Source organism: Salvia miltiorrhiza, chromosome 6, assembly GCF_028751815.1.
Source record: "Salvia miltiorrhiza cultivar Shanhuang (shh) chromosome 6, IMPLAD_Smil_shh, whole genome shotgun sequence".
Lineage (NCBI taxonomy): Eukaryota > Viridiplantae > Streptophyta > Magnoliopsida > Lamiales > Lamiaceae > Salvia > Salvia miltiorrhiza.
The window spans coordinates 19,786,780-19,814,541 of record NC_080392.1 but is presented as its reverse complement, the minus strand read 5'-3'; the positions used below and the strand labels follow the sequence as shown (position 1 = coordinate 19,814,541).

The following is a 27,762-nucleotide window of genomic DNA, read 5'->3' as shown; positions in this document are numbered from 1 at the left end:
GCCACATTTGTCCTCCAAATACTAACAAAAAATGGCATTTTTATTGAAGTTGTAGTATTAGTAATAGTTTCGGAGCGAGTTTGACACGAAGTATGTTTCCGAAATGAAAGACTTATTGTGTGCGTGTGTTGGCTAAGCGGTAAGGGATTAATGTCTAAGGCCAAAGATCTTGAATTCGAGTCCTATGTGGCGCGACCTTTAAATTTCTTTATTTAATATTATTGATTTATATATAAAAAAAATGAAATGAAAGACTTAGCAGGGAGACTATTAAATAAATTAAATAAAATGTATCTAAAATTTATATCTATATATAAAATCAAAATGTGAAGTGCTCTCTCTCTCCCTAAGTTGACGGAAAACCGACCTTTCGTAGAATCCCAACAGCTTTCGGAAGACCAACCACCCAACCAAAATGTTTCATCATTTACTTTTTACTACAACAAATTACTTCACCACTGAAACAACACAATCTACATTTACATTTTCCAGAAAATCAAAATGTCCAAATATTCATACTAGAATATGCATAGATTTATGTCTCTCCACAATTTTGCCAGCTTTCAGGTTTGTTTGTGTTGACACTAAGTTATAATAGCTAAATAATCTGAAAGTTTCTTAAACAATAAAATCATTTCCTCATTTGTGAAACTTTATATATTGGTTGTTCGGATTGCATAAAAAAAACCTGATGTTCTTGATCACGATATTCAAAAAATTCTGACGTTGAGGATTTGCATGTGTGAAAAATATTATAAGTTTCATGGTTTTTTTTTTTTTTTTGGGCTTTTTTAGGGTGATGTTATTGAGGATTAATTTCAAATGCTAAACTCAAGTTAGAATTATTTTGCAAATGAATATGATTTTGGGACTTTTTTCTTAGAGATACATTTTTTATTTTGTAAATACATGAATCCAAATTTAGTTTTCTGACTCAGGGTTGCATAATTTGTATCTGCAGATTCTTTCGGACATCAAATGTTTATAAACCGGAGAAATTCCTTATTGATTGAATTTATGGTTTGTGGTTTTCGTATACTCATTAACATTGTGGCTTTAAAATGTGTTATGAGAATTAAAAATGCTTGGGGTTACTGTTTGCACTTCAATTCCTTCACAAAAGCAGAAACAGTGATATATTTGTATAATGGAATAGAATGATGATCATGGTGTTAAACTACTTGGAACACTTGGTTTTGCATTGGCCTTTTTCAATATTTACTTTGTCAATGCATGCAAGAATCTCTCTGCTGAATCTTCACGTTTTCTACTAATGGAGACGATGAATTGAAGTACATTCCACCACCTAAGATTTAGCACAATCGTCGTAGTTTCTTGCACAGTTAATTTCTAGTAATGGGAATGACTAATTGGTTTTGGGTTGAACGCATTTTGGAACCTCTAGAATGTTCGAGTATTACTTTTAGGGTGCGTTTACTACTCATAATTAACCTAGATAGATGGAAAATGACGTAGGCTGATCTGTTTGCTAAGATGGATTGGAAACTGGGTATATCCTCATTGATTATTTCTACGATTTGAGAAAATTTGCTTGATTCACATCCTATTGAAAGGGCGATGATTGCAGAAATCCTTGTGATGAAGATGAAAATATTCAATCATATGTATTTTATATATTAATCTTGCATAGTAAATGCCCCCTTAATTGCTTAATAGCAAGCTAGATGTTATGTTCATTTTGGGCTTATTCTGTTGTGGTTTTGAATGAAGAATGTCTACGTTCATATTTAACCGAGTCGGTTACATGCTCGTTTCTGTTTACTGTTTCAGTTTCCTCTATGGACCGGAATGTAAAAGACTCTGCTAGACTTAACAGCTCAAGTTTTTCCAGCAGGAGTGATGGTTTTGAATCTGTCTCGAGTAACAATGGTAAAGAACAATATAAAATACAAACCTCCTTTAAGTTGTTACATATTTCCTTTTGCTGCTATGTATATATATATATATATGCCTTCTTTTGTTCGACAGCTAAGCATCAGGCTAGTTTGGTGGAATGGTTAAATGGCGTTCTTCCTGACCTACGTGTGCCAGCAAATGCTTCGGATGAGGAATTACGGGATATCCTTATTGATGGATCTGTCCTATGTCGAATACTAAACAAGCTAAAACCTGGCTCCGTGCCTGAGGTAACTGTGCTTGATTTGGATTCAAACGTTTGTATGCAAAGTGGAACGGATCATGGATTGACTTTCTTCCTTTAATGTCTTTTAGCATGACTCAAAATCACAAGTGGAAAGAGTCGGGAGATTTTTGTCAGCAATGGATGAAATGGGGTTGCCAAGGTTTCAAGTGGCTGACCTTGAAAAGGTTATCAAATCCCTCTCCTTTGAAACAATAATCTGATGTTTTTCCGTCTTCATTGAACTGTGTTTCTCTCTTAGACGGCGTTTACTTTGAGTGATATGATGGAAAGATACAAATAATCCAAGATAATCTACCATTTACTTTGATGAATTGATTTGTTTTGAACTTGTTTGACCATCTTATCTTTCAAGTATTCAATCACATCTTTTATCAGTCTATCTATCACTTAAAGTAAACGCCCCTTTATTGTATAGGGATCAATGAAAATGGTGTTGGACTGTCTTTCAACACTGCGGACACAGTTTATGCTGCGATTTAGCAGGATGGATTCCACCAGCTCGGGATGGAAATCGGTAGGCGAGAGGATGGCAAGTGCTAATAGCACTCCAAAGGAAGAACGCTTCCGGATGCTGTCTTCTCCGCCTTTCGGAGAAGACAGGCGGAGGTTATTACCCGACTCAAAATCTCCACACGGACTACGTAGTAGTCCCAAAATGACAGGTGCTGTCTGTATATGTGTGCAGATACGAACATTGCCCCTGATTTGAATTATGTTACCGATTAGTTTTATCTCGTTTTTATGCCTTGCATGGATCCATCAGCCGGCGTCATGAGTCACGCTGGCCACAAGTTTCACGAAGTCTTTCAGCTCAAACAAGGATCTTACACAGATCTTCCTGCTGCAAAAATCTCGGAAATGATGAAATCGAACAGCTTGGATGTAAGTCTTCGTGTTTACATATTTGTTTCGACAAGTTCATGCCCATGTGATGGACTCAAAGCTGAATATCCATTGCAGAATGCTCCGACTCAGTCACTATTAAGCGTTGTCAACGGCATATTAGATGAAAGTGTGGAGATGAAGAGTGGAGCAATACCTTATGTCTGTGATTAACAATTGGATGCAATTCCATATCAAGTTTTGCATCACCTCAAAAGTTAACAGAATTTTCGTTTCTGCATATTCAGCGTGTTGCTTGCCTTCTGAGGAAAGTCGTGCAGGAGATTGAGCGGCGGATATGTACTCAAGCAGAACACTTGCGCACGGTAATGTGTTTGTTATATAGAGCCGTGTTAATGCTACTACCGATTATCCAACCTAGTTTTCATCTGTGTCTCTCCTTATTTTGCAGCAAAATAATCTTTTCAAGGCACGAGAAGAGAAGTACCAATCCAGGATTCGAGTACTCGAGGCCCTTGCAACGGGGACTAGTGAGGAGACACAGGTATATAAGCTCTTTCCCATTTCAATTTTATGTCGTCAAATCTTTAATCAAATCGACATTCCCATCTACTTAAAGAGATTCGATGCTCGCAGATCGTCATGAATCAGCTCAAGCAGATTAAGGTACTGTTGAGTTTTTTTTTCTTTTTTAATTGTAATTTTTACAAGAATGGATCATGCAGTTACACCATAAATAAACCTAAAAATATTTATAGAAGTTGATTGTTAGGCTGTTTGTGTGAATGCAGCAACCTCACAAATGTTGTTCATGTGGACCTATAGCTTAGTTTTGTAACTGATAACTGCAGAATGATAAGAACAAAATAGAGGAGAAAAAGAAGGCAGAAGAGCACGAGACGTGGAAGCTGGTCAAGGAGAAAGACGACCTCAATCAAGTGGTAGCGAACTTGAGGCAAGAGCTGAGAGAGATCAATGGCACAACAAGACTGTCGAATGAGAATGATGACCTTAATCAGGAGGTTGCGAATTTGAGGAAAGAGCTTAGTGAAAGAAGTGAGTTCAATCAAGGCTCGGGAAATATGAGGCAAGAACCAAAAGAGAGAGATACAAATACGAGGCAAGAGACTAAAGACATTCAACAAGAGCTTCAGGAAAGGTTGAAGGAGGCACTATTCATGTTAACAGAGTCGAGAGCTAGAATAAAGGAGCTCGAAGCAATGGAAGATAGAGATGGATGCAACCGGCAAGAGCTCAAGGATAGGTCAACAGAAGCACCGAGTTTGCCAACGGAGTCGAAATCTGGAGTCCAAGAGCATGAGGCAATAAAAACTGGTTCCGGAGTCGGTCAACATGAACTTGAGGATAAACTGAAAGAAGCACACAGCTTACTAACAGAGTCTAGGACTAGGATAAAGGAGCTCGAGGCGATGAATGCTGAAATCGGCGGTGGTCAAAGAGAGCTCCAGAATAGGTTGAAGGAAGCACAAAACTTGCTAAAAGAGTCGAGAGATAGAGTGAAGGAACTCGAGGAAAGGAAAGCTGAACCTGGAGGAGGCAGTGAAGAAGAGCTTAAGGATAGGCTAAAAGAAGCACAAAGCTTGCTAAGAGAATCTAGAGCTAGAATAAAAGAGCTTGAGGCGTCGAAAATTGAAGCTGGAGGCGGTCAGCGAGAGATTGAGGATAGGTCGAAGGAAGCGGTCACCTTGCTAGCAGATTCAAGAGCTAGAGTAAAGGAGCTCGAGGCAATGAAAGCTGAAGCTGACAACAAGCAACAAGAGCTCGTAGACAGGTTGGATGAAGCCTTGAACTCGGTAACACAGTTAAAATCCAGGGTGCAGGAGCTAGAGGCAATGAAAGTTGCAGTTGGAGGCACTCAACAAGAGCTCGAGAATAGGTTAAAGGAGGCAGTAAGCTCACTAAACGAGTCTAAAGCCCGAGTGAAGGACCTCGAGGCAATGACAATCGAAGGTGGAGGCACGCAACAAGATCTTGAGAAAAAATTGAAGGAAGCTGTGAGCATGTCGATAGAGTTGAGATCTCGAGTGAAGGAGCTCGAGGCTATGGATGCTGAAGCTCGAAGCACTAAACAAGAGCTTGAAGATAGGCTCAAGGAAGCTGTAAGCTCGTTAAATGAGTCGAGGTCCAGAGTGAAGGAGCTCGAGGCAATGAAAGCTGAAGCTCATAGCACTCAACAAGAGCTTGAGAATAGGTTGAAGGAAGCTGAAAGCTCGTTAGCAGAGTCGAGATCTCAAGTGAAGGAGCTTGAGGCGATGAAGGCTCAAGGAGAAGCTGCTCAACAAGATGTCGAGAACAGATTGAAGGAAGCTCAAAGCTCGCTAAAAGAGTCGAGAGCTAGAGTGAAGGAGCTTGAGGCATTATCAAAATCAAAATCCGAATGGTGGAAGAAAAAAGAACAACTTTACCAAATTTTCACAGAATTTCAGCTCGGTGCACTACGTGTATGTCGCTATCTAAATCTTATTATTACATTATCCCATAAACATAATTTTCCCATATTTCTCAAATACGAGTTAACCATCTATTCAGGAGCTAAGATTCTCTTCTCAGTCAATCCAGCAAGAAATTGGGAAAACAGAGAAAAGCTATTCAGAAGAGTTCAGTAACTTAGGTAATTCTGCTTTAGATTTTTTGATGAACTATATGAGATAAGTAGATATGGAAAATCCTAACATGCTATAACAGGTGCGAAAATCAAGGTTCTAGGCGACGCAGCAAAGAACTATCATCCACTTCTTGCAGAAAATCGAAAGCTGCACAATGAGTTGCAGGAGCTAAAAGGTACCTACCTACATTATTCCATCTTGAACATAAATCCACAAATTTCCGTATTTTCTCATGCCTTGATTTTAACAGGAAATATTAGGGTCTACTGCCGGATAAGGCCGTTTCTTCCTGGGCAAAAAGGGAAACAATCGATCATTGAATATATCGGTGAAAATGGAGAGCTAACAGTTGCCAATCCTACCAAGCCGGGGAAAGAAGGGCGCCGTTCATTTAGGTTTGATAAAGTATATGGCCCAACATCAACTCAAGGTTTGATTTTCAGATACGTGCAATCTCTACTTACCTCATCTCTATGATCAACCATTGAAGTTTCGAATGCATGCAGCTCAAGTTTTTGCAGATACTCAGCCACTAATACAATCTGTTCTTGATGGATTCAATGTGTGCATTTTTGCCTATGGCCAGACTGGTTCGGGGAAAACCTATACGATGGTAAGCTACCAAAATTGTCCGAGTACTATCATGTGTTAAATATATTGTTGCCATAGTGAACAATACTTCTCCCCAGACTGGTCCCGATGGAGCAAGTGAAGACGAATGGGGGGTGAACTATCGAGCGTTAAAGAACCTTTTCACCATCACACAAGACAGGGGGAGCATCCTTCAATACGAAGTTTCCGTTCAGATGGTGGAAATATACAACGAACAAGTCCGCGATTTGCTCTCAAATGATGGCCAAAAAAAATATCCTTCAATAATAATCCGGTCCCATTTGCTTACATATCTTCATCTATCTCATCCAGATCACACGCCGAATACTTGTTTTTCCTTGATTTGCACACACTTGGGATCTTGACTAGCTCACAACCGAACGGGCTGGCCGTCCCGGATGCAAGCATTCAGCCAGTCAACTCAACCGGAGACGTGATGAAACTAATGGATATTGGACTGCAGAATAGAGCTAAAAGCTCAACTGCCATGAACGAAAGAAGCAGTAGATCACACAGGTACTCGTGTCTCCCTTGTTGCCGGTTTTAAATTACTGGACATGGTGCTTTTGAATCGAAAGCTAACATGCATGCAGTATCGTCTCCATTCACACGCGAGGAACGGATTTGAAGAGTGGTTCTTCTCTACGAGGCAGTCTTCATTTAGTGGATCTTGCCGGAAGTGAAAGAGTAGACCGTTCGGAAGTGACGGGGGACAGGCTTAAAGAGGCGCAGCATATCAATAAATCGTTATCTGCTCTCGGTGATGTTATTTTTGCTTTGTCACAGAAGTCAGCTCACGTTCCATACCGCAACAGCAAGCTCACTCAAGTCCTTCAGAGCTCATTAGGTACGCTTATATATATGTTTTCTTTATATGTTTAAAAGATTGTTTGTTTTCTTCTTATTATCTAAATTCTAACATTATTCTCTACACTGTTTTTTTAAATATTTGATGAAAACTTGTACAATAATCCTTACGTACAATATTATTCTTAGAAGTAGTTAGCTGCTTTTTCTATTACATGTATGAATATAGTTTTATGAAGTACTCAATCTAATTAATTCATTAACATATATCAGCACAAGTGAATATCCATATAATATATAGATCCGTTTAAGAAATCAAAAGTAAGCAAAAATGTGATTCCTAATTTTTTTTTTGGCCTTTTGCCCTTCCCAAATTAGACCTATTACAATAAAAAACTAGAAATAATAACACAAATTAAAAAGAAATTTTTCCAAATTTTCAATATTCGAATTAAAATGGTTATCTTCCTATCATCTTGTTTCAACTATTCAAGATAATTTAAATCCACTAATATTTTTGGAATAATTAATCATGTATACTAATGAGAATCAAACATATACAACATTGAAAACCTAATTTGATTAAGTTGAAAAAAAAAAAAATCATTGAACTCAAACACTCATTTTTATTTTTTTTTATTAATCTATAAAGAGGTTTGTGTAGAATTCCATCGCAAAATTCTAAGGAAACTGACATATGCACAGACATTTGGTTTTGTGTCTCAATATCCATCTCTTTTGCCTCCTTATGTTGTAGGTGGCCATGCAAAGACCCTAATGTTTGTACAGCTTAATCCCGATGCGACTTCTTTTAGTGAAACCTTGAGCACCTTAAAATTTGCTGAAAGGGTGTCGGGAGTCGAGTTGGGTGCAGCAAAGAGCAACAAAGACAACAAGGATGTACGCGAATTGATGGATCAGGTAATTTGTTAGCATACATTATCACTACCGCTGATCCGAAGCATGAAACCGGCTATCACCTCCGATGTTCTTGTCAAATTCCTAGATGTTTCTAGCTATCTAACAATTTGAATCTTATCCTGCATGATTTATATTTTCAGTCAGTCAACATTGAAATATTTTTGCATGCTTCCTTAACTTTAATTTGAGTTGAAGTAATATTTCTCTGATTCATGCAATGTGGGGAAAATTGCAAGAATCTCCTTTATAACAATCACTATTGCAATTGTTTTAAATGGCTTTTGACATTCAGCATCCTATTCGAGCTTATTAACTGACATCTGCAACTAAAGTAGAATTGCTTCGTCACAATTTTTTCGTGTATATATAGGGGTATCTTTTCTATTACTCCATAATTGTATTTGAAGGCACTCCTACATATTGTGCGTGAGGTAAAAATCATAAAAAAATATGTAGACACGAGAACCTTTTCTCACATTTTGTTTTCTTCAGGTGTTCAGTGATTTGCTCATTCTTTATTCGGATACCTTTTCACATCTCTGATTCAATATATTTTGTACTAAATGAACAAGTTAATCCCACCTCAAGTTTTTTTCTTTTTCTTGTGTTCTTTGCATTTCTTTTATTGTGTTTCTTTCTTCATTTTAAGATTGCAAGTACTTGTTTCATTCTATGCTTTAAACTCGAAATAAAATGTAACGCTCTGCTATCTGAATGATGGTAGGTTGCAACTCTTAAAGAGAGCTTAGCTAAGAAAGATGAGGAGATAGTGGCGCTGCAGCAGCCGCCGATTAAGGATCCGAAAAGTGGAGCTTCTCTAGAGAAGAAGGGTAGCAGATCATTGAGGTAACATTTTCTCCGGTAACATGGATTTGAGAACTCCTCGATGAAGCTTCAAATAGACTATAACCAAAGTCTTTGTGATTCGATCATAATACGCTGCTTGTTGGTGGAATATATATATGCATGATGCTGAAATCTTAGGACTCGTTCATGCAGGTAACGATGAAGTTGATGGCTCTTGCAGAGCCACTCGCTCACGTTCCCGATAGAGCAAGACGAGCGAAGAACATTGATAAGCAAGCAAGTCTGTACATAGCCTTAGAAACATTCCCAATTTCTAGTGATGCTTATCTTGACATTTCCTTGCCTAAATGGATATCTAGATTTCCACGATTCCAGTGAGAAAAATCAGATGCGGAGCCACTCAATTGTATATAGTCAGTATTGAATCATCATAGTTAAAATGATGTGTATATGTTTTCCCTTTAAGAAGATAGCAACAACTCCGAATAGTTTCAGCTTCCCTCTTTTCTTGTCTTCTCTTTTTATAGTTCTGCTTACTATCAATGCTAATGTTGATCCATTCGAATGTATTCCCAATTTTCCTTGAAAGAGGGACAGAGAGAAAAAAAAGGGGTGAGTATTAGGATTCCGGGTTGATTTTTCGCCTGAAAATCTGAATTTTGAAGAAAATAAAATTTGATCCGAACTATATTATCTAAAAATTAGAATCCAAAAAGTTCAAATCAAATTTTAAATTCCAATTTAATTTGTATCAGATATTTGAATTTTAGGTATTTTGCTAACTCCTTCCAAAAAGAGATAAGAAAGATAAATTTCAAAGGTCAGACTATGTTTTGTAAAAATTGTACTCACCCCGTTCCATTGATAATAGTAACTCACTTTTCTTTTTCGTCAGTTTCATTGGTTATGGTCTGTTCTGAAAAAAAACATCTTGTCTCGCAAAAAGTATGGCTCTACCACTTTTTATCAAGTTTATCCTTTAATCACTCTTTTTTTTAATAATCGCAGCGAACAGTAATGAGCTATCAATGGGACAGAGAAAGAATACATGCTTAGAAAATCTTAAGTGAGAATTGTATTTTTATGGGCCCCTAGGCATCTCTGTAGATATATACTGTATGCATTGCATCTCAGACAGTTGTTCGAATCTATAATTTTTTTGGAGTCTCCTCCCACATAGGGTTGTACTTCATATATTATATATTTTATAAATCCTCAACAAAAACCTGCTCGGATACCATTTTTGATGAGAGCGTGAGATTTATACTTATAAGAAAACATGTTCACCAAGGTAATTTATTAAACTTTTACACACAAATTTGAAAGTGGACATTTTTGTACACATAAATTAAAAAGTGAGCTTTTGTGCAATTTATTTTGAAAGAGGGCAATTTTGAAAATTCTAGGATTTAACGGAGTCAATGAATTTGTCGTGTATTTTATTGAATTTTTCTAATTTCGTGTTAAAAATGGATTCTCGCCAAAGTTGATGCATATACTATTTACGCGCAATTATCCCTTTTAAATATATTATTTACATATTATATATCAAATTAAAACTCTCGATACAATCTTTAATTTGATATATATATTGAATATTTTATTATTAACTAAAATACATGTTTTTAGGAAAAAAAAAGTAAGGCAACAATAAGAATAAAATATATATATATATATTATTTATGGAATATTTCGATGCTTGGTTTGAGATTTTCCATATGGAGAGATATTTTCATGTTAAAATTTGTGCAAAGAGATGTAGGATTACAGAAAAATAAAATAAAAAACTCTCGTTAATCTACGTAGGACCATGAATCAAGGAGAGACTAAGAATCACTAATCGTATTATATAATGATTTAATTCCAAATCAGGTAAGAGGAATAATAGTCTACACTACTAGAAAAAATGCTTCTAACAATCGAAATTAATGACCGAAAATTTCGATCGTTAAACTTAATTTAGCGGCCCTAACGATCGATTTACTACCGTTTCACGACTGATTTTTTTTTTTAATTTGAGAATTTTTAACGATCGAAATTTTGGTTGTTAAATATTTCCTCCGTCTCACATGAGCATTTGGAAGCGACACGAGTTTTAAGAAATGTTAGATAAAAGTGTAATGTGAATGGAAAAAAGGTCCCCGATTTATGAAAAGTAGAGATAAAAAGTAGATGAATTGTGATGGAGTAGTGTGCAAAAATAGAAATGTTCATGTTTTTGTGAGAAGACCCAAAATAACAAAATGTTCATATTTTTGTCAGACGAAGGGAGTATTTTTTAATTGCTTTATATTTTTTATTTTTTTATTTTTTATTATTTTTATTTTTGTTAACTACCGAAAATTCTGTAGTTAATGTCAATTTTTTTAATATTTCTTAAAATTAGTCGTTAATTCGGTCGTTAATATTAATTTTTTTAATATTTTTAAAACCGGTTGTTAATATTATTTTTTTATTTTTTATTTTATTCTTATTTTAAATTCATTGAGAATTTCTTAAAATCGGTCTTTATTTTTTCAACAATAATATTTTCTCTAAAAAATTATCAATAATATTTTTTTTTAAATTGATCGTTATTTTAAATGTCACTCTTTCGCCGAGCACCACAAATCTTAGATATCATCTTGACATATTTTAAGGTTATGCATGAATGATATTGTGTATTGAAATAGATTTTAAATGAATTAATAGGTGCTAGTTATATCAATAATACACATGTGATATATTGGTGACGACTCGAAAGAAACTTTAAGGTTAATTGTTCTTGACCTAGGTCACTATTAATATGGGTGACCCACTGAAAAGTTCGTCAAAATATATTCTCACCACATTTGTCCATTCTCATTTGATCTTCTCCCTATATATATATATATGAATGAAAAAAAATTAACGAAGCAAAATTTGGTCGTTAAAAATAAAATTTTGATCGTTAAAAATAAAAGGGTTAATAGCCGGAAAATACACGAACTATAACCGAATTTTCAAATTGCACGTGATCTTCAAAATTAGCCCCAAAATACATAACCTTTTAATTTAATTGTGATTTGCACACGCGTTGACAATCACCTCAAGCCTAGTTGACGTGGCAGCCGGAAATTGCAGACGTGGACTAACCGCCGAACATGTAATACGACGTCGTTTTGTAGTTATATTTTAATACTCAAAACGACGTCGTTTTGAGTGAGTATAATTAAAAAAAATAAAAAAATAAAGGAATTTCGAGGACGGCAAACAGGGCTAAAGCTCCAATCTTCACGCCCGGCTCCGGCGTCTGTAGCACCCCATCGGTGCCGTACCGCCGCATGTGGTCCGCCGCTTTAGTGATCACCACCGTCATCGCCAAGCCGACAACCAGCAGGAAATTCGCGCCACCCCACAGCTTCCTCAGCCCCACAACCCCCATGCGCAGAACTGCACCCCCAACGAGGCCATCCCCAAAACCCCCAGCTTCTCATTTCTCTCTCTCTCTATCCATACAGAGGCGCCACCCCCTTCTTCCTCACCGGTGTTGCCGGCGTTGTCGCCTCTCCCTTCTCTTGCCTCTCACCCTCCCTTTGTAACACACGCACAACCTAAAAAGACAAAGAATTCAAACGAAAATCAGCCCAACAAAACCCTAGATCTGTGCAAACCAAAATCAACCGCCGGTCCGCCGCTATCCCGGTGAGGTTGCGCCTCGCCTCCAACGCCACTCACACTTCGAGGCATGAGTCGAGCCCTAGCCCTTTCGATTCTGGTGAAATCGATGCCCTGGTTCAACGCCGTCGTGCCTTTCTTGGCCAGAGGTCTCCGCGCCGCTGAGTCCGTCTTCATCTTCGTTCGCGAGTGAGCTGGTCGCCGCCGTTGCTCCGGTCCTTGCCGTGGTTCACTTCATTTGAGCCGGCGGTGGTGTATCCTCGAAGTCCAGCGTGCGACATTTTGAAAGAGGGGCTTTGGGTGGGGTTGAGAGGGGAGAGGGGTAAACAGAGGGAGAGAAAGACGTCCAAAATGACGTCGTTTTGGACTCGTGTATTGACAACTGTAAAAAATGCCACGCAATATGCCATGTAATGTACACATAATCACCGGTCAAACTTATTTCTCGCCGAAAATTTCGCCGTGTCCAAATCATAATTAAATTAAAAGGTTATGTATTCTGGGGCTAATTTTGAAGGTCGTGTGCAATTTGCAAATTCTGTGATAGTTCGTGTATTTTTTGGCTATTAACCCAAAATAAAAATAGCAAAAAATACGACCAAAATTAATATTTATAACAATCGAATTTTCGGTCGTTAAATTTAACGATCGAAAATTCTGTCGTTAGCGTTTGGAATGACCACGTAAAGAACAATCCATGAAAACGATCGAAAATTTAACCATGTTAACAATCGTTTTTCGATTAAAGCCGCATTTTTTTGTTAGTGTTAGATATAAACATACTGTATTAGAAAAGTCCAACTAGACAAACAACAAAATTAAACATAGATTTAGGCAAACAAATCATTATATGACATCCATATATATTGGTATGAATTACGCTCATACATAATGCATTACTCCATACCATAGTTTATAATTTATCGTGTAATCAGGGTCCACGATACAACGTTTAAATTTTAAAATAATTTATTACCTTAAATTATTACAAGTAAAGTGTGTAACGTTAAAAAATAATGTTAATAGGAATACTAATAATATTCAAATTATATAATATGCAACAAAAATAAATAACACACATAATATTTTTTTACAAATTATATAAATACAACTCGTAAGTGTCTCAAGATCAAATTCACTATGTTTAACAATATTACAAGATACAAAAATTAAAACATTTATCTACTAATTACACCTAGAATGTTGATTCAACAAAAAAAGCTCTCAATCGAATAATCTAAAGTTAAACGATCAAACAAATAACCTGCTATATATGTTCCGATGAAGCCTTGATCTTCGATCCTTGTCCTTGGCCTCCTGATAATATAGTGGTAGTCATTACAAATTGATTGCCTAACACTTCTGCGTTAAAGCAAGGCTCGAAGTAATCTTTTCACGTTTGTAGCAGAATAAACGATAAAATTGCGGTGAATGTTGACTTGGTGAAATCACGCTTCCAGACCATAAGAATGAGAGAGTCATCTTGCAGCCTTTATAGAGTTTCATGTCATGGTCAGTTTGCTCCATTTCTCACTTCCATAACCCTTGTATGACCGCTGCAAATCTCTCTAAAAAGCTGTCAATTAACTTGCATATGGAATTGGCCAGTTGAGAACATTTCTTCTAGAAAATAGGAATAAATCGTCCCACTAATTTGGATCATGATTTAATTTTTATTTATTTAAACGTGGCTAATAGCACAAAACAGGTTGTGTTGCACTAAAGAATAAGAAAACATAAAAGGAAGGAAAAAAAATTTAAAATATACATTTAGTTTTAAATAGTTAAATTCAACTTTAAAGAAAACTTAAAAAAATAAAAATTAATTGAAACCCAAAAATAAATAATATTCCTTCCATCCACAAAGAGTGTGTGGTGGAGTGGAGGACACATGTTTTAATAAAATAGTTGGAAGATATGATTTTAGTGTTGAATGGTAGTATTGAGTCCACCAAATTGCAAAAGTAAATGGTAGATATTTTGTAAATATTGAGTGTGAATGTGGTTTAAAGTATAAAGTAAGTTTTTAAAAAATGAAAACATACAATCTTTTTGTGGACGAATGAAAATAATAATAAACACATAATCTTTGTGGACGGAGGGAGTAGTATTTTTTTTTTCCATTTTATTTTATTGAATTTCATTGTTAGGGGGAAAAAGATGACTCTCTCTCACGCTCTGGCGATTTTAACCTAGTTCTGCCGCCTGCGTCTTCGATGGCTTATCCGGGTCTTTCTGTCGCCCAGGATCGGCCTCCGACTCCGAAAATTTCCTCCAACTTTGATCCTTCAAACATCGGTAAGTCTGCTGTTCCTTCAATTCATGCTAGGGTTACTCCTACGAGGGTTTCATCTGCTAGGGTTGAGTCACATGAAACACCACTTGTCACGACGGGGACTCCTTCAAACCCTAATCAGGATACAGGGAACTCTACTTTGAATCCGGTAACGAAATCTTACGCGGAAGTTTCTGCGCCGAGAGTTCAACGGAAGCCGGATATACCGGCTCACAAATACACGGCTTTGAAACCGGAAAAAGCACGGGGACGCCTTTGCTTTTAACATACCCTCGGCCCTCTATCAAAAACAGGTGGAAGAATTTCAGTTTGCTTTAATTGGACGCATTCTTTTGCGGGAGGGAGACAAGCCACGACCTTATGGGGACATTAAGAAGGAGCTTCAGGACTTATGGAACATTCAAGGCCCTTGGAACCTGATTCCCATGGGCAAAGGATACTACACATGCAAGTTCTCCACAACCGATGATAAAAGTAAGGCTAAGAAACAACTGCTATGAGAGCTCTCCACAGGATCGATAAGGCTTCGCGAGTGGGTGAAGGTTTTTGATCCTTATCGGGAAGTGTCATCTCTTTGTCATACGTGGGTTCGTATTTATTATCTCCCGGTTGAATGCTGGCATCCGAAAGTGATTATTGGGATCAATCGACACATTGGTCTGCCTATCAAAATTGATAACGCCTCTGGGGCTGGACAATTTGGTCACTTTGCGAGGATTTTGCTGGAGATTGATCTAGCTTTACCGCTGCAAGAATCTTTACTTGTTAACTGCGATGAAGGATCGTTTTACGTGGAATTTGTTTACGAACAGCTTCCGCACTATTGTACTCGTTGCAAGATAACGGGACACTCTCTAGACAAGTGCAAGAAGGCGGAACAAAAGGACAGTAAAGCGCGTAACGTGACTGAAGAAAAGCCTCAACCAGAACAACGAAAAGAGAAGGCGGCAGCGGTCTTTAATTCAAACATCCAGAATCAGCATAATTGGAAAGTAAATGATGCAGAGATGATCATTATCGATAAGGAAGCAGAGGAAACTTTATCGACGGGTATTAATGTTGTGGAACATCAAAATGCTTTTAAGGCTCTTGAAGGGATTTTGGAGGATATTAGTGACGAAGAAGAAGGGTTTGAGGAGGAACGTGGCATTATGGGGGATACAGGAACTAATGTTGCTGTGGTGGAAGGAAAAGGTATTTAGATCGGCGAGGGGTCAGATATACCTGACCAAACTAATCAGATGAGCAAGGCTACTAAGATGGAGGAGGATCGGCAACATAAAGCTCAGGAAAACATGGGTTTAACGGAGTCGGGAGGAACAGTGCAAGTGCTTGATGCTAGATAAAAAAATCCAGAAGCCACTGTCAAGAAAAGGGGACGACCTCCTGGCCAATTAATTGGTTAGGAAAACTACCCCAACGGACGATAGTATTAAAACCAGATTACGGAAAAATGATCACATGATGGAGATGAAATCGAAACCTGTAGGGACATCTTCCTCGGATATGCTTAACAGAAAGTTAGCTGAGGCTTATGCAGCTAGACATAAACCTAGAGACTATCAGATTGTAACTGCTAATTCCTCAAGTGCTCAGGTGATGGAGAATGTGGTGGATAAAAGTTGGGCTTCTGAAGTGGAAAGGGTGGAGGCCCAATTCGCGACTCAATTTTAATTCTGATGAACTTTTTAGTTTGGAACGTCCGAGGGCTCACGGACGAGTCTAAACTGATTCTCAAAGAGCATTGTCGCTCTTTTTCCCCGCTGATTATCGGTCTTCTTGAGCCCGAAACTAAGTTCTCTAGAATTCCTTTTTTCTTATTGGAATTATCTCAATGTTGTTCCTTGTCACCAAAATGCTAGACTCTCCAAACGTTCCAACATTTGGTGTTTTGTGCATCCGGACATGATTGTTACTGTTCTTCTTTCTTCTGAGCAGGCGATTATTTTACATTGTTCGTGGAATAATGATTCGTTTAAGGTGGCCATTATTCACGGTGCTAATAATTACTTGGATAGGCGTCAGTTATGGCTGGATCTTCTTAATCACATCTCTGGTCCTTCGGTGTTCATTGGCGATTTTAATGCGGTAAAGGGCGCTCATGAGAGGAGTAGTGATTGTTTGCCTTATGCCATTTCTTGCAGGGATTTCCAGGATTTCATTGAAGCCACGGGTTTCATCGAGCCTTCCTCTGTTGGTTTGAAATTCACGTGGTTCGGTCGTAGATTTATGCCGTCTCATATTGAATCCACTATTGACCGTGCTCTTTTTTCTGAAGACTTTGCGGATAAGTGGGACGTGGTTTATACGCAAGCTCTGCCTCGGAATACCTCTGATCATTCGCCCCTGGTGCTCCATTGTGAAAAGAATTTGAGGACTAATAACAGGTTCTTTAAATTTTTACATATGTGGACGCTACATGATGGTTTCCAGGATATGGTGGCTCAATCGTGGTGACAGCAGGTGGATTGCAGCTGCCCTATTTATGTTGTCATGGCTAAACTTAAACGTCTACATAGTGCGCTGAAAATTTGGAACAAAGACGTTTTTGGTCATGTGGAAAACGCCTTGGCCGATTCTAGCAAAGAGCTTTTGGAAGTTCAGCAGTTGATTGCAGATTATGGGTATTCTGAAGAACTCTTTGATAAAGAAGTTGCTGCTCAAGCTAGGATTCTACTCTTTCCAGAAAACACAGCTTGCTGCAGCAAAAGAGTAGGGTCTCTTGGCTGCAGGACGGAGACCGAAATACCGTCTTCTTCCATAAGATGATGCAATACAAAAGGAAGCCACATTTGATCTCACATTTGACTATTGGTTCTGTTGAGTATGACCAAACTATTATTAGCAACCATATTGTGAATTATTTTTCTCAGCTTTTTCATGAGACTAGCCAAGAGGAGGTTGATATCACCGCTATTGAGGCTTCTATTGATCCATTGATTGATGATTTTCATAACGCGCTCCTGACCAAGATCCCTGATGAGGAGGAAATCACGGCGGCGGTTTTCAGTATGGATGCATCGAGTTCTCCTGGGCCAGATGGTTTCTCTGGAAAGTTCTTCCAGTCTTGCTGGTCGTTGGTTAGAAATGATGTTTGGAAAGCTGTGCGTACTTTCTTTGAGAAGTCTTATCTTCCTCATGGTTGTAACTCCAGCATTATGGTTCTCCTTCCTAAGAAAGACATGGTGGATACTGTTGGGGATTTGAGACCAATTGTGTTATCGAAATTCTTTTATAAAATCATCCCGAAGATCCTGGCTTCGCGGCTGAGTGTGGTGGCTGCCAAGTTTGTTTCAGGTAACCAATTTGGCTTTATCAGCGGTAGGACTATACATGATTGTATTATGCTCGGTTCTGAAGGGGTCAACTGTATGCGGCGCACTGGTGGGGTAAAGTCTACCCTGGACATATGCGCACCTGTGCATCGCATCCAGATGCGAACACGTGTCCCGCAAAGAAAATCCACTCGGTCCAATATTTGATATCTCTGCTCCGGTTTGCTTTATTGTAGTGTCCGGTTGAGTGAAACCACTATTTTATAAAAAAAGTGGTTGTTTTGGAAGAGGCTTTCGTGTGGCAATAAAATGATGCCACGTGTCCCCTATAAGAATTGCATGCAGGAGACATTTTTGAATAAGATTATACTTTACCTCCTAGCCCCTAGGACACCTTTCGAAGTGAATCATCATCCAATATATCTATTTCATCTTGTAACTCTAAGTGTATAATTTTCACTAATATTTTTTATTTAATATATTATCCAAAAATATTGTCCATTAATTATAGTGAAATGTAGAATATAATAGTGAAAATATTACCCGAAAATATTGTCCATTAATATGTCATACCATTCAAAAATATTTTAATATATCTTATCATTAATATTTTTCACTAATAGTTTTATTAATATATTATTCAAAAATATTTATTATTATTATATTATCTTAATAATGATTATTTTGGGTGGGCTTTTTTTGGCAAAGAATATGAATGGTATGATATATTAATAAAAATAGTAAGAAAATATATTAGTGAAAAATATGAATGGTATGATATATTAATAAAAATATTTTCGGGTAATATTTTCACTATTATTCTACATCTCACTATAATTAATGAACAATATTTTTGGATAATATATTAATATAAAAATATTAGTGAAAATTATACATGTAGGGTGTGTTTGCTTTGAGGTATAAGGAAGAGATAAGCTACATTTACCACCTTATACTTCGTTTGCTTTGATGTATACAAAATTTCAGGCAATTTGTATAATTAATGGATAATATTTTCATATTATGTTTTCACTATTATATTCTACATTTCACTATAATTAATGAACTAATTGAACTAATTCATCACAAATCTAAGTTTAGAATTTAGAATTATAATATAAGAATCATACTTTTAACATGAGAATGATCATCACTATTAGTGAATCACGAACTAATTGAATTAATTCATCTCAAAACTAAGTTTATAAGTTAGAGTTGTAATATGAGAATCATACTTTAAATTAATTAAGAATGATCATCACCATTAATGCATCTTGAACTAATTAAAGTAAGATTATTGAGAAATATTTAGTGAATCAAGAAACAATTAGTTAATTCTAAGTTTAAATCTTAGAATTCCCACTTGAGATTCTATAAATCATTAGTGAATCAAAAACCAATTAGTGAATCCTAAATTTGAATCTTAGAATTCTCACTTGAGATTCTAGAAATCATTAGTGAATCAAGAACCATTTAGTGGATTCTTAGTTTGATTATTATAATTCTCACTTGATTTACTATAAATCATTAGTGAATCAATAACCAATTAGTGAATTCTTAGTTTGATTATTAGAATTCCCACTTGAGATTCTAGAAATTCCCAATCGATTGGATTATTTGATAATACCGTCGTAATATTTGATAATATCGTCGACATACATGATTATACCATCGGAAAAATTGAGAATACCGTCGGAAAAATATAGAATACCCGGCGGTATTCTCAATTTACCCGGAGGTATTCTCAATTTACCTGGTGGTACAATTTACTCGACGGTATTCTCAATTTACCCGGAGGTATTCTCAATTATCCGGGTAAATTGAGAATACCAATTGAGAATACCGTCGAGTAAATTGTCAATATCTCCAAGTAAATTGAGAATACCGCCGGGTAAATAGAGAAAACCGTCGGATAAATTGAGAATACCGCCGGGTATTCTATATTTTTTCGACGATATTCTCAATTTTCCCGATGGTATAATCATGTATTTCGACGGTATTATCAAATATTACGTCGGTATTATCAAATAATCCAATCGATTGGGAATTTCTAGAATCTCAAGTGAGAATTCTAAATTTCAAACTAAGAATTCACTAATTGGTTCTTGATTCACTAATGATTTCTATAATTTCCAGTGAGAGTTCTAAGATTCAATCTGAGGATTCACTAATCGGTTCTTCATTCACTAATGATTTCTATAATTTCAAGTGAGAATTCTAAGATTCAATCTCAGGATTCACTAATCGGTTCTTCATTCACTAATGATTTCTAGAATCTCAAGTGAGAATTCTAAAATTCAAACTAAGAATTCACTAATTGGTTCTTGACTCACTAATGATTTCTATAATTTCCAGTGAGAGTTCTAAGATTCAATCTCAGGATTCACTAATTGGTTCTTCATTCACTAATGATTTCTAGAATCTCAAGTGAGAATTCTAAAATTCAAACTAAGAATTCACTAATTGGTTCTTGATTCACTAATGATTTCTATAATTTCCAGTGAGAGTTCTAAGATTCAATCACAGGATTCACTAATCGGTTCTTCATTCACTAATGATTTCTAGAATCTCAAGTGAGAATTCTAAGATTCAAACTAAGAATTCACTAATTGGTTCTTGACTCACTAATGATTTCTATAATTTCGAGTGAGAGTTCTAAGATTCAATCTCATGATTCACTAATCGGTTCTTCATTCACTAATGATTTCTAGAATCTCAAGTGAGAATTCTAAGATTCAATCTAAGAATTCACTAATTGGTTCTTGATTCACTAATGATTTCTATAATTTCCAGTGAGAGTTCTAAGATTCAATCTCAGGATTCACTAATCGGTTCTTCATTCACTAATGATTTCTAGAATCTCAAGTGAGAATTCTAAAATTCAAACTAAGAATTCACTAATTGGTTCTTGATTCACTAATGATTTCTATAATTTCCAGTGAGAGTTCTAAGATTCAATCTCAGGATTCACTAATCGGTTCTTCATTCACTAATGATTTCTATAATTTCAAGTGAGAATTCTAAGATTCAATCTCAGGATTCACTAATCGGTTCTTCATTCACTAATGATTTCTAGAATCTCAAGTGAGAATTCTAAGATTCAATCTAAGGATTCACTAATCGGTTCTTCATTCACTAATGATTTCAAGTGAGAATTCTAAGATTCAATCTCAGGATTCACTAATCGGTTCTTCATTCACTAATGATTTCTAGAATCTCAAGTGAGAATTCTAAGATTCATCTAAGAATTCACTAATTGGTTCTTGATTCACCAATGATTTATATAATTTCAAGTGAGAATTCTAAGATTCAATCTCATGATTCACTAATCGGTTCTTCATTCACTAATGATTTCTAGAATCTCAAGTGAGAATTCTAAGATTCAATCTAAGAATTCACTAATTGGTTCTTGATTCACTAATGATTTCTATAATTTCAAGTGAGAATTCTAAGATTCAATCTCATGATTAACTAATCGGTTCTTCATTCACTAATGATTTCTAGAATCTCAAGTGAGAATTCTAAGATTCAATCTAAGAATTCATTAATTGGTTCTTGATTCACTAATGATTTCTATAATTTCAAGTGAGAATTCTAAGATTTAATCTCAGGATTCACTAATCGGTTCTTCATTCACTAATGATTTCTAGAATCTCAAGTGAGAATTCTAAGATTCAATCTAAGGATTCACTAATCGGTTCTTCATTCACTAATGATTTCAAGTGAGAATTCTAAGATTCAATCTCAGGATTCACTAATCGGTTCTTCATTCACTAATGATTTCCAGAATCTCAAGTGAGAATTCTAAGATTCATCTAAGAATTCACTAATGATTTATATAATTTCAAGTGAGAATTCTAAGATTCAATCTCAGGATTCACTAATCGGTTCTTCATTCACTAATGATTTCTAGAATCTCAAGTGAGAATTCTAAGATTCAATATATCATACCATTAATATACCATACCATTCATATTTTACACTAATTATAGTGAAATGTAGACTATAATAGTGAAAATATTACCCGAAAATACATACCATTAATATATCATACCATTCATATTTTACACTAAATATAGTGTAAAATATTGTCCATTCATATTTTTCACTATTATCTTTTATTACTATTTTTATTAATATTTTTATTAATATATTATCTTAATATATCATATCATTAATATTTTCCACTAATAGTTTTATTAATATATTATTCAAAAATATTTATTATTATTATACTATCTTAATATATCATACCATTAATATTTTTTAATAATATACTATCTGAAGATATATTTAATTTATTATTGATATATTATTTTAATATATCATATCATTAATATTTTCCACTAATAGTTTTATTAATATATTATTCAAAAAAAGAATTGAGGAACACAAACTCATGATATGAATATTGAGAATAAATCTATGATAAATTATTAATGATATACTCCAAAAAATTTCACTTCCCACCTGAAAAATTCACTGCCCGCCCTACGCGAAAAAAAAGCCCTCCAAAATAAAATTAATTAGCGCCAATTTATTTATCTTTTTGCTCAATTTTCAGTCATTTGGGGGCTACCGAATTTTAAATGTATAAATAAACAGGATCATGTTTTGGGGGCCAAATTAAAATCATGTCTAAGGCCTACAATACTTGTAGGGACACGTGTCCGCATTTAAAAATTACACAAGAGCATAAATTAAAACCATCACCTTTTGGGAAAACAGTGATTTTATTAGACCGGTAGTATTACAATAAAGAAAACCGGAATGAACAGTAAAGTGTTTGAGCCGAGTGGGTTTTCTTTGTGGGACACGTGTTCGCATCTGGATGCGATGCGCAGGTGCGCATATGTCCAGGGTAGACTTTACCCACTGGTGGAGGCAGAAATATGGCTTGTAAAATTGATATTTCTAAGGCTTTCAACACTCTTCGTTGGGAGTTCCTGTTGAAAGTTTTAAAAGTGGGTGGTTATGACGAGAAGTTTATTCGTTGGATTGGTATTCTTCTCCACTCGGTAAAGCTTTCTATTTTGTATAATGGACAGTCTCATGGCTATTTTTCCTAGAGGCGTTAGACAAGGAGATCCTCTTTCGCCCATTCTTTTTGCTATTGCGGAAGATGTGCTTGGTGCTCTTTTTAGTAATTGTGTTCCTTCGGGGCATTTGGTTCCTATGACGATGAAACGGGGCAGCATCTTCCCTACTCACCTCCTTTATGCGGATGACATTTTAGTATTCTGCAAGGCTTCTACTGTCAATGCTACTACCATTCAGAATATTTTGTCCTTTTATGGTTCTCTTTCTGGGCAGAGTTACAACGCCGCTAAGTCGCATGTTTATTTTTCTGATAAAGTTCCTAATCAACTTCGGCGTGCGGTTGGGCGGATTATTGATTTCAAGAGTGGGTCACTGCCGTTTAATTATTTAGGTGTCCCTCTCTTTGTTGGGAGGGTTCGTGCTAATGTTTTTAGGCCTATCCACGATAAAATTGTGAACAAATTTTCACGCTGGAAAGGCAAGCATCTTTCTATGGCGGGGAGGGTCTGCTTAGTTAAGTCGGTGATCCAGAGTTCTTTGACGCATTCTATGATGATTTATCGATGGCCGCGATCTTTGCTTAAAGATCTTGATGCAAAATGCAGGAACTTCATCTGGACTGGAGATGCGAGCAAGCGTCCTTCTCATACGGTTGCTTGGGCGAGAGTTTGTGCTATCAAAGAGGAAGGTGGCTTGGGCATACGTTCTTTCTCCATGATGAACAAGTGTTTCCTCATGAAACGAGCGTGGAGTATCATTAGAGGGAGGGGTTTCGGATATGATTTGATGAGAGATAGATATCTCAAGACCTTCGGTCAGGTTAAGGGCGTTGCTGCTCCTTCTTCGATTTGGTTGAGTGTTCGCAGTGAGATTCCTCAACTTATCAACGACTCTTACTGCTATATTGGCACGAGGGAGTTGACTAGCTTTTGGAACGATGATTGGCTTGGTTTCAGGATTGCGGATAAATGTGAGGTGCCTCATTTTGTTCGTGACTTTCTTACTCAGTCTGTGGCGGATTACTTCTATGATGGAATATGGCATTTTACACAAAAGTTCATTGATGCCTATCCGGATATTGTTTGCGACATCTTAATTCTCTCGGTCGATGAGGATCATGATACTAGATTTTGGAAGCCTTCTCTTCACGGTGAGGTTACTTCCGCCTTGGCTTTTGCTCACCATTGTCACAGATTTCCGAAGGTTAAATGGGGAGTGTGGATTTGGGAATGGCATATTCCCGTTCGGAGATCTCTGGTCTGTTGGCGGATTCTACATGGAAGAATGCCAACTTTGGATCGCCTCATCCAACATGGTCTCATTACGCCAAATCGTTGTGTTTTCTGCACGGAGGATGCCGAGACCATGGATCATATTTTCTGGAGATGTCCTCAGGTTAGGATTATTTGGGCGGAGTTTCTGAGTTGGTTTAATCAAGGGAGATTTTTGGACATCGAGGACATTCACAGCTTTTTGGTGGCTGCTTGGAATAGCGAGCTTAGTTCTCAAGTGGCTTGCTTCTGGAAAGCTGGTATTCTAACCCTGCTCTGGTGCCTTTGGACTCAGAGAAATGGTTGCATTTTTTAGGATGCAAAGTTTGTGGGTAAACAAGTCATTCAGTTCATTAAAGTGGCGTTTCTTGACATTGAGCAGAATTTTAAGAGAATCGGTTGCATGGCTAATTCTTGTCAAGATCTTATGGTGTTGAGAAATCTGGGGGTGAAACCGAGAGCTGCTCCTCCTCCGTCATTTATTAACATCTATTGGTGGCCTCCGCCTAATCAGTGGATTAAAGTCAACACTGACGGTTCGACACTTGGCGCTCCGGGAAAGATTGCGGCCGGGGGTGTCTTCAGGGATAAGTTCAGCTGGGTTCGGGGATGTTTCCACATCAACGGAGGCATTGGCTTTGCTTTTGAAGCTGAGTTGTTAGCTGTTATTTCGGCGATACAAATTGCTTTTTACAGGAATTGGAGGTATCTTTGGATTGAGTCGGATTATACTTATATTGTGAATTTGCTTCAATCTCGGTCGCTTGATCTTCCTTGGCGGTTTGCGGCACGATGGAGGGGGGTTTTGGCACTTCTCTCAAATTTTAACCTTCATGTTACTCACATTTTTCGGGAGGGCAACAAAGTGGCTGACATATTGGCGGCGAACAATATACAGGAGGGATGGTGGCCTATGGAAATTGAGGCTATAAAGAAAGCGGTGAGGGTGGACATGAACTGTCATAGCCATCTTCGGATGGTGCGGTAGTTGAAGATATGGTCTGTCTTGTTGTCGGCATTTCTTCAAACACCTGGTGTGCGAGGGAGGGGTTCGGCCTTGTTGCAGGCTTTCTTTCAAACACTTGGCGTGCGTTATGGTGGGACGGATCTCCGGTTGGTGCTGCTGATCTCTTTGCTGGTTTGGAGATGGACGGGTGTTCTGTTGAGTCTTTGGCAGGGGAGGAGCCGAGTGTGGGCTTTGGGGCGACGCCTGGCCTTTTTTTCAGGCTTCAGGTGTGCTCGAGCCTAGGGTCGGGTAAGTTGATCCCCGTTGGTTGCTCGGCGTTGGTTCATGCCTTCGGCCTTGAGCTTTGTAGCCACCAATTGAACTGTCATTGTAGAATTGGTGGTGGGTTTTTTAGCCATGTTCCGTTTGTTGCTTCTGTTAGTCTCTGGTTTCGTGGTGGGCGGCATGGGGGTCCGGTTGTTGCCGGCATTTTTTCAAACACCTGGTGTGCGAGGGAGGGGATCGGATTTGTTGTCGGCTTTCTTTCAAACACTTGGCGCGCGTTGTGGTGGGACGGATCGCAGGTTGGCGCTGATGATCTCTTATCTGGTTTGGAGATGGACGGCTGTTTGGTTGAGTCTTCGGCTGGGGAGGAGCTGGGTGTTGGCTTTGGGGAAACGCCTGGCCTTTTTTTCAGGCTTCGGGTGTGCTCGAGCCTGGGGTCGGGTAAGTTGATCCCCGTTGGTTGCTTGGCGTTGGTTCATGCCTTCGGCCTTGAGCTTTTTAGCCACCAATTGAACTGTCATTGTAGAATTGGTGGTGGGTTTTGTGACCCTGTTTCTTTTGTTGCTTATGTTTTTTTCTGGTTTTGGGGTAGGCGGCATTGGGTTCCGGTCGCTCTTAGGGGCGATGGTCAGGCCGGAGCTCCTGAAGATGCGTCCACCCAATGTCAGCCGGTTGTTTGCTTTGTTGTTTGGCGTTTTGCTGCGTTTTTAGACGTATACTCTTTTTCCTTGCTTTTGGTTTTTCCCACGGGGTTTTCCTTAGCAAGGTTTTAATGAGGTCCGGCCCTTTAGTCAGCTTTTCTGTGCTTTCAAGGGGTTTTTAGGTTTTTTCCGTTTTTAATAAAATTCAATTTAATAATAATCTTTTTTTTTCCATTTTGAGATGTCCACAAAAATTAATCATTTTCCATTTTTAGAAATTATTTATCACATGATGGGCCATATACTTTACTCACAATACAATTAATTATCATTATAAATAGTACTCCCTCAGTCCCATTAAAGTTGGCCACATTTCCATTTTGGTTGTCCCACTAAAGTTGGCCACTTTCTAAAAATGGAAATATTTATTTTAATTAAGCCTAATTAGTTAATCTAATTAAAATTTCTAAATAAACTTAAACCCTAATTAAATAAAGGTACACACACACCAAAAAAACACATACACAACACACACTCAGCCTCCCTTCCACCCCCACCCTCGCCGCCCACCCCCTGAACCCCGCCGCCCGCCGCCTTACCTCGCCGGACAACCACAGCACCGGTCTGCTCTCTCCTCCTCGTGACCCCCATGCTCTCTCTCTCTCTCTCTCTCTCTCTCTCTCTCTCAACCTCCCCTCCCTCGCCATCACCCCCAAAACTACACCCTCTCTCTTTCTCTCCATCTCTCTTCCTCCCCGTCACCACGCCGCTTCACATCAGCTGATCCACACCGAGCCCTAGCCCTCTGTATTTCCGGTGAGTTTCCGCCGCTCCAACCTCACCCTCTCCGCACCAGCATCCCCGATTAACTGGAAATTGGGGATGAAATCTCGAAATCAGGGCCGATTCACCATCGTTGGCAGAAAACTGAGCTCTAGTTCTCTCAGCTCAGGCAAAATAATTGGAATAGGGGTCAGGAGCAAGGGCTAGAGCCGGAAGGGAGTAGGCGGCGGTTCAGAAAGGAGTACGCGGCGGCAGCGGCGTCTGGTTTTGGGGCGAGAAACAGGGCTGAAAATCTAAGCCTGGCCGCGATTAGGGGGCCTAGGGCTCCAGTTGGAGTGAGCGGCGGGAAATCGAGACATGGGGCCGTTGAACATCGAAGTTAGGGAGGGTTAGCAGCGGTGGAACGACCGCCGGTGCTGTTTAGTTTTGATTGGGGTCTGATTTGGTTTTGAGGAAATTAGGGGTCTGATTTGGTTTTGGTTTTTGATTTTTTTTAATTTTTTTGGTGACAAACGAACCGCATAGCCAGAAAATTTGGGGCGATTGTCGTCGTCGGCGGCGTCGCGGTCGTCGGCACTGGCGTCGCCGTCGTCCGGAAAATGGGGAAGAAGATACAGATTTAGATTAAAGAAAGACTTAATTATCTCTTTAATTTGGTTGGACCACACTTAATCTCCACTAACTATTCCTTTCTTAATCTCCGTGCCGAAAAGAACGTGGCCAACTTTAATGGGACGGAGGGAGTACTTTTTAAGTGTGATCCTTTAACCACTTATAATATAATAATTATTTTTATTAAAACTCGTAT

General features: G+C 37.8%; 2 protein-coding genes across 2 annotated transcripts; both read left to right on the top strand.

Annotated features, from left to right (window-relative positions):
* Positions 1-378: 378 nt before the first annotated feature.
* On the top strand, positions 379-9,267 carry LOC130990370 (kinesin-like protein KIN-14K). Its single transcript, XM_057914592.1, has 22 exons — positions 379-567; positions 962-1,020; positions 1,792-1,890; positions 1,990-2,147; positions 2,233-2,328; positions 2,580-2,826; positions 2,928-3,046; positions 3,125-3,208; positions 3,295-3,372; positions 3,459-3,551; positions 3,644-3,673; positions 3,859-5,469; positions 5,558-5,639; positions 5,714-5,809; positions 5,885-6,064; positions 6,141-6,247; positions 6,324-6,500; positions 6,599-6,762; positions 6,840-7,093; positions 7,811-7,974; positions 8,699-8,820; positions 8,974-9,267. The coding sequence occupies exons 3-22, from the start codon at positions 1,800-1,802 to the stop codon at positions 8,975-8,977; spliced, it is 3,957 nt and encodes a 1,318-aa protein (XP_057770575.1). The 5' UTR covers positions 379-567; positions 962-1,020; positions 1,792-1,799; the 3' UTR covers positions 8,978-9,267.
* A 5,366-nt stretch (positions 9,268-14,633) lies between these two features.
* Positions 14,634-18,195, top strand: LOC130990623 (uncharacterized). The gene is made up of 7 exons (XM_057914843.1): positions 14,634-14,861; positions 15,007-15,142; positions 15,227-15,907; positions 16,203-16,309; positions 16,652-17,100; positions 17,233-17,425; positions 17,587-18,195. The coding sequence occupies exons 1-7, from the start codon at positions 14,634-14,636 to the stop codon at positions 18,193-18,195; spliced, it is 2,403 nt and encodes an 800-aa protein (XP_057770826.1).
* The last annotated feature ends 9,567 nt before the right edge of the window (positions 18,196-27,762 follow it).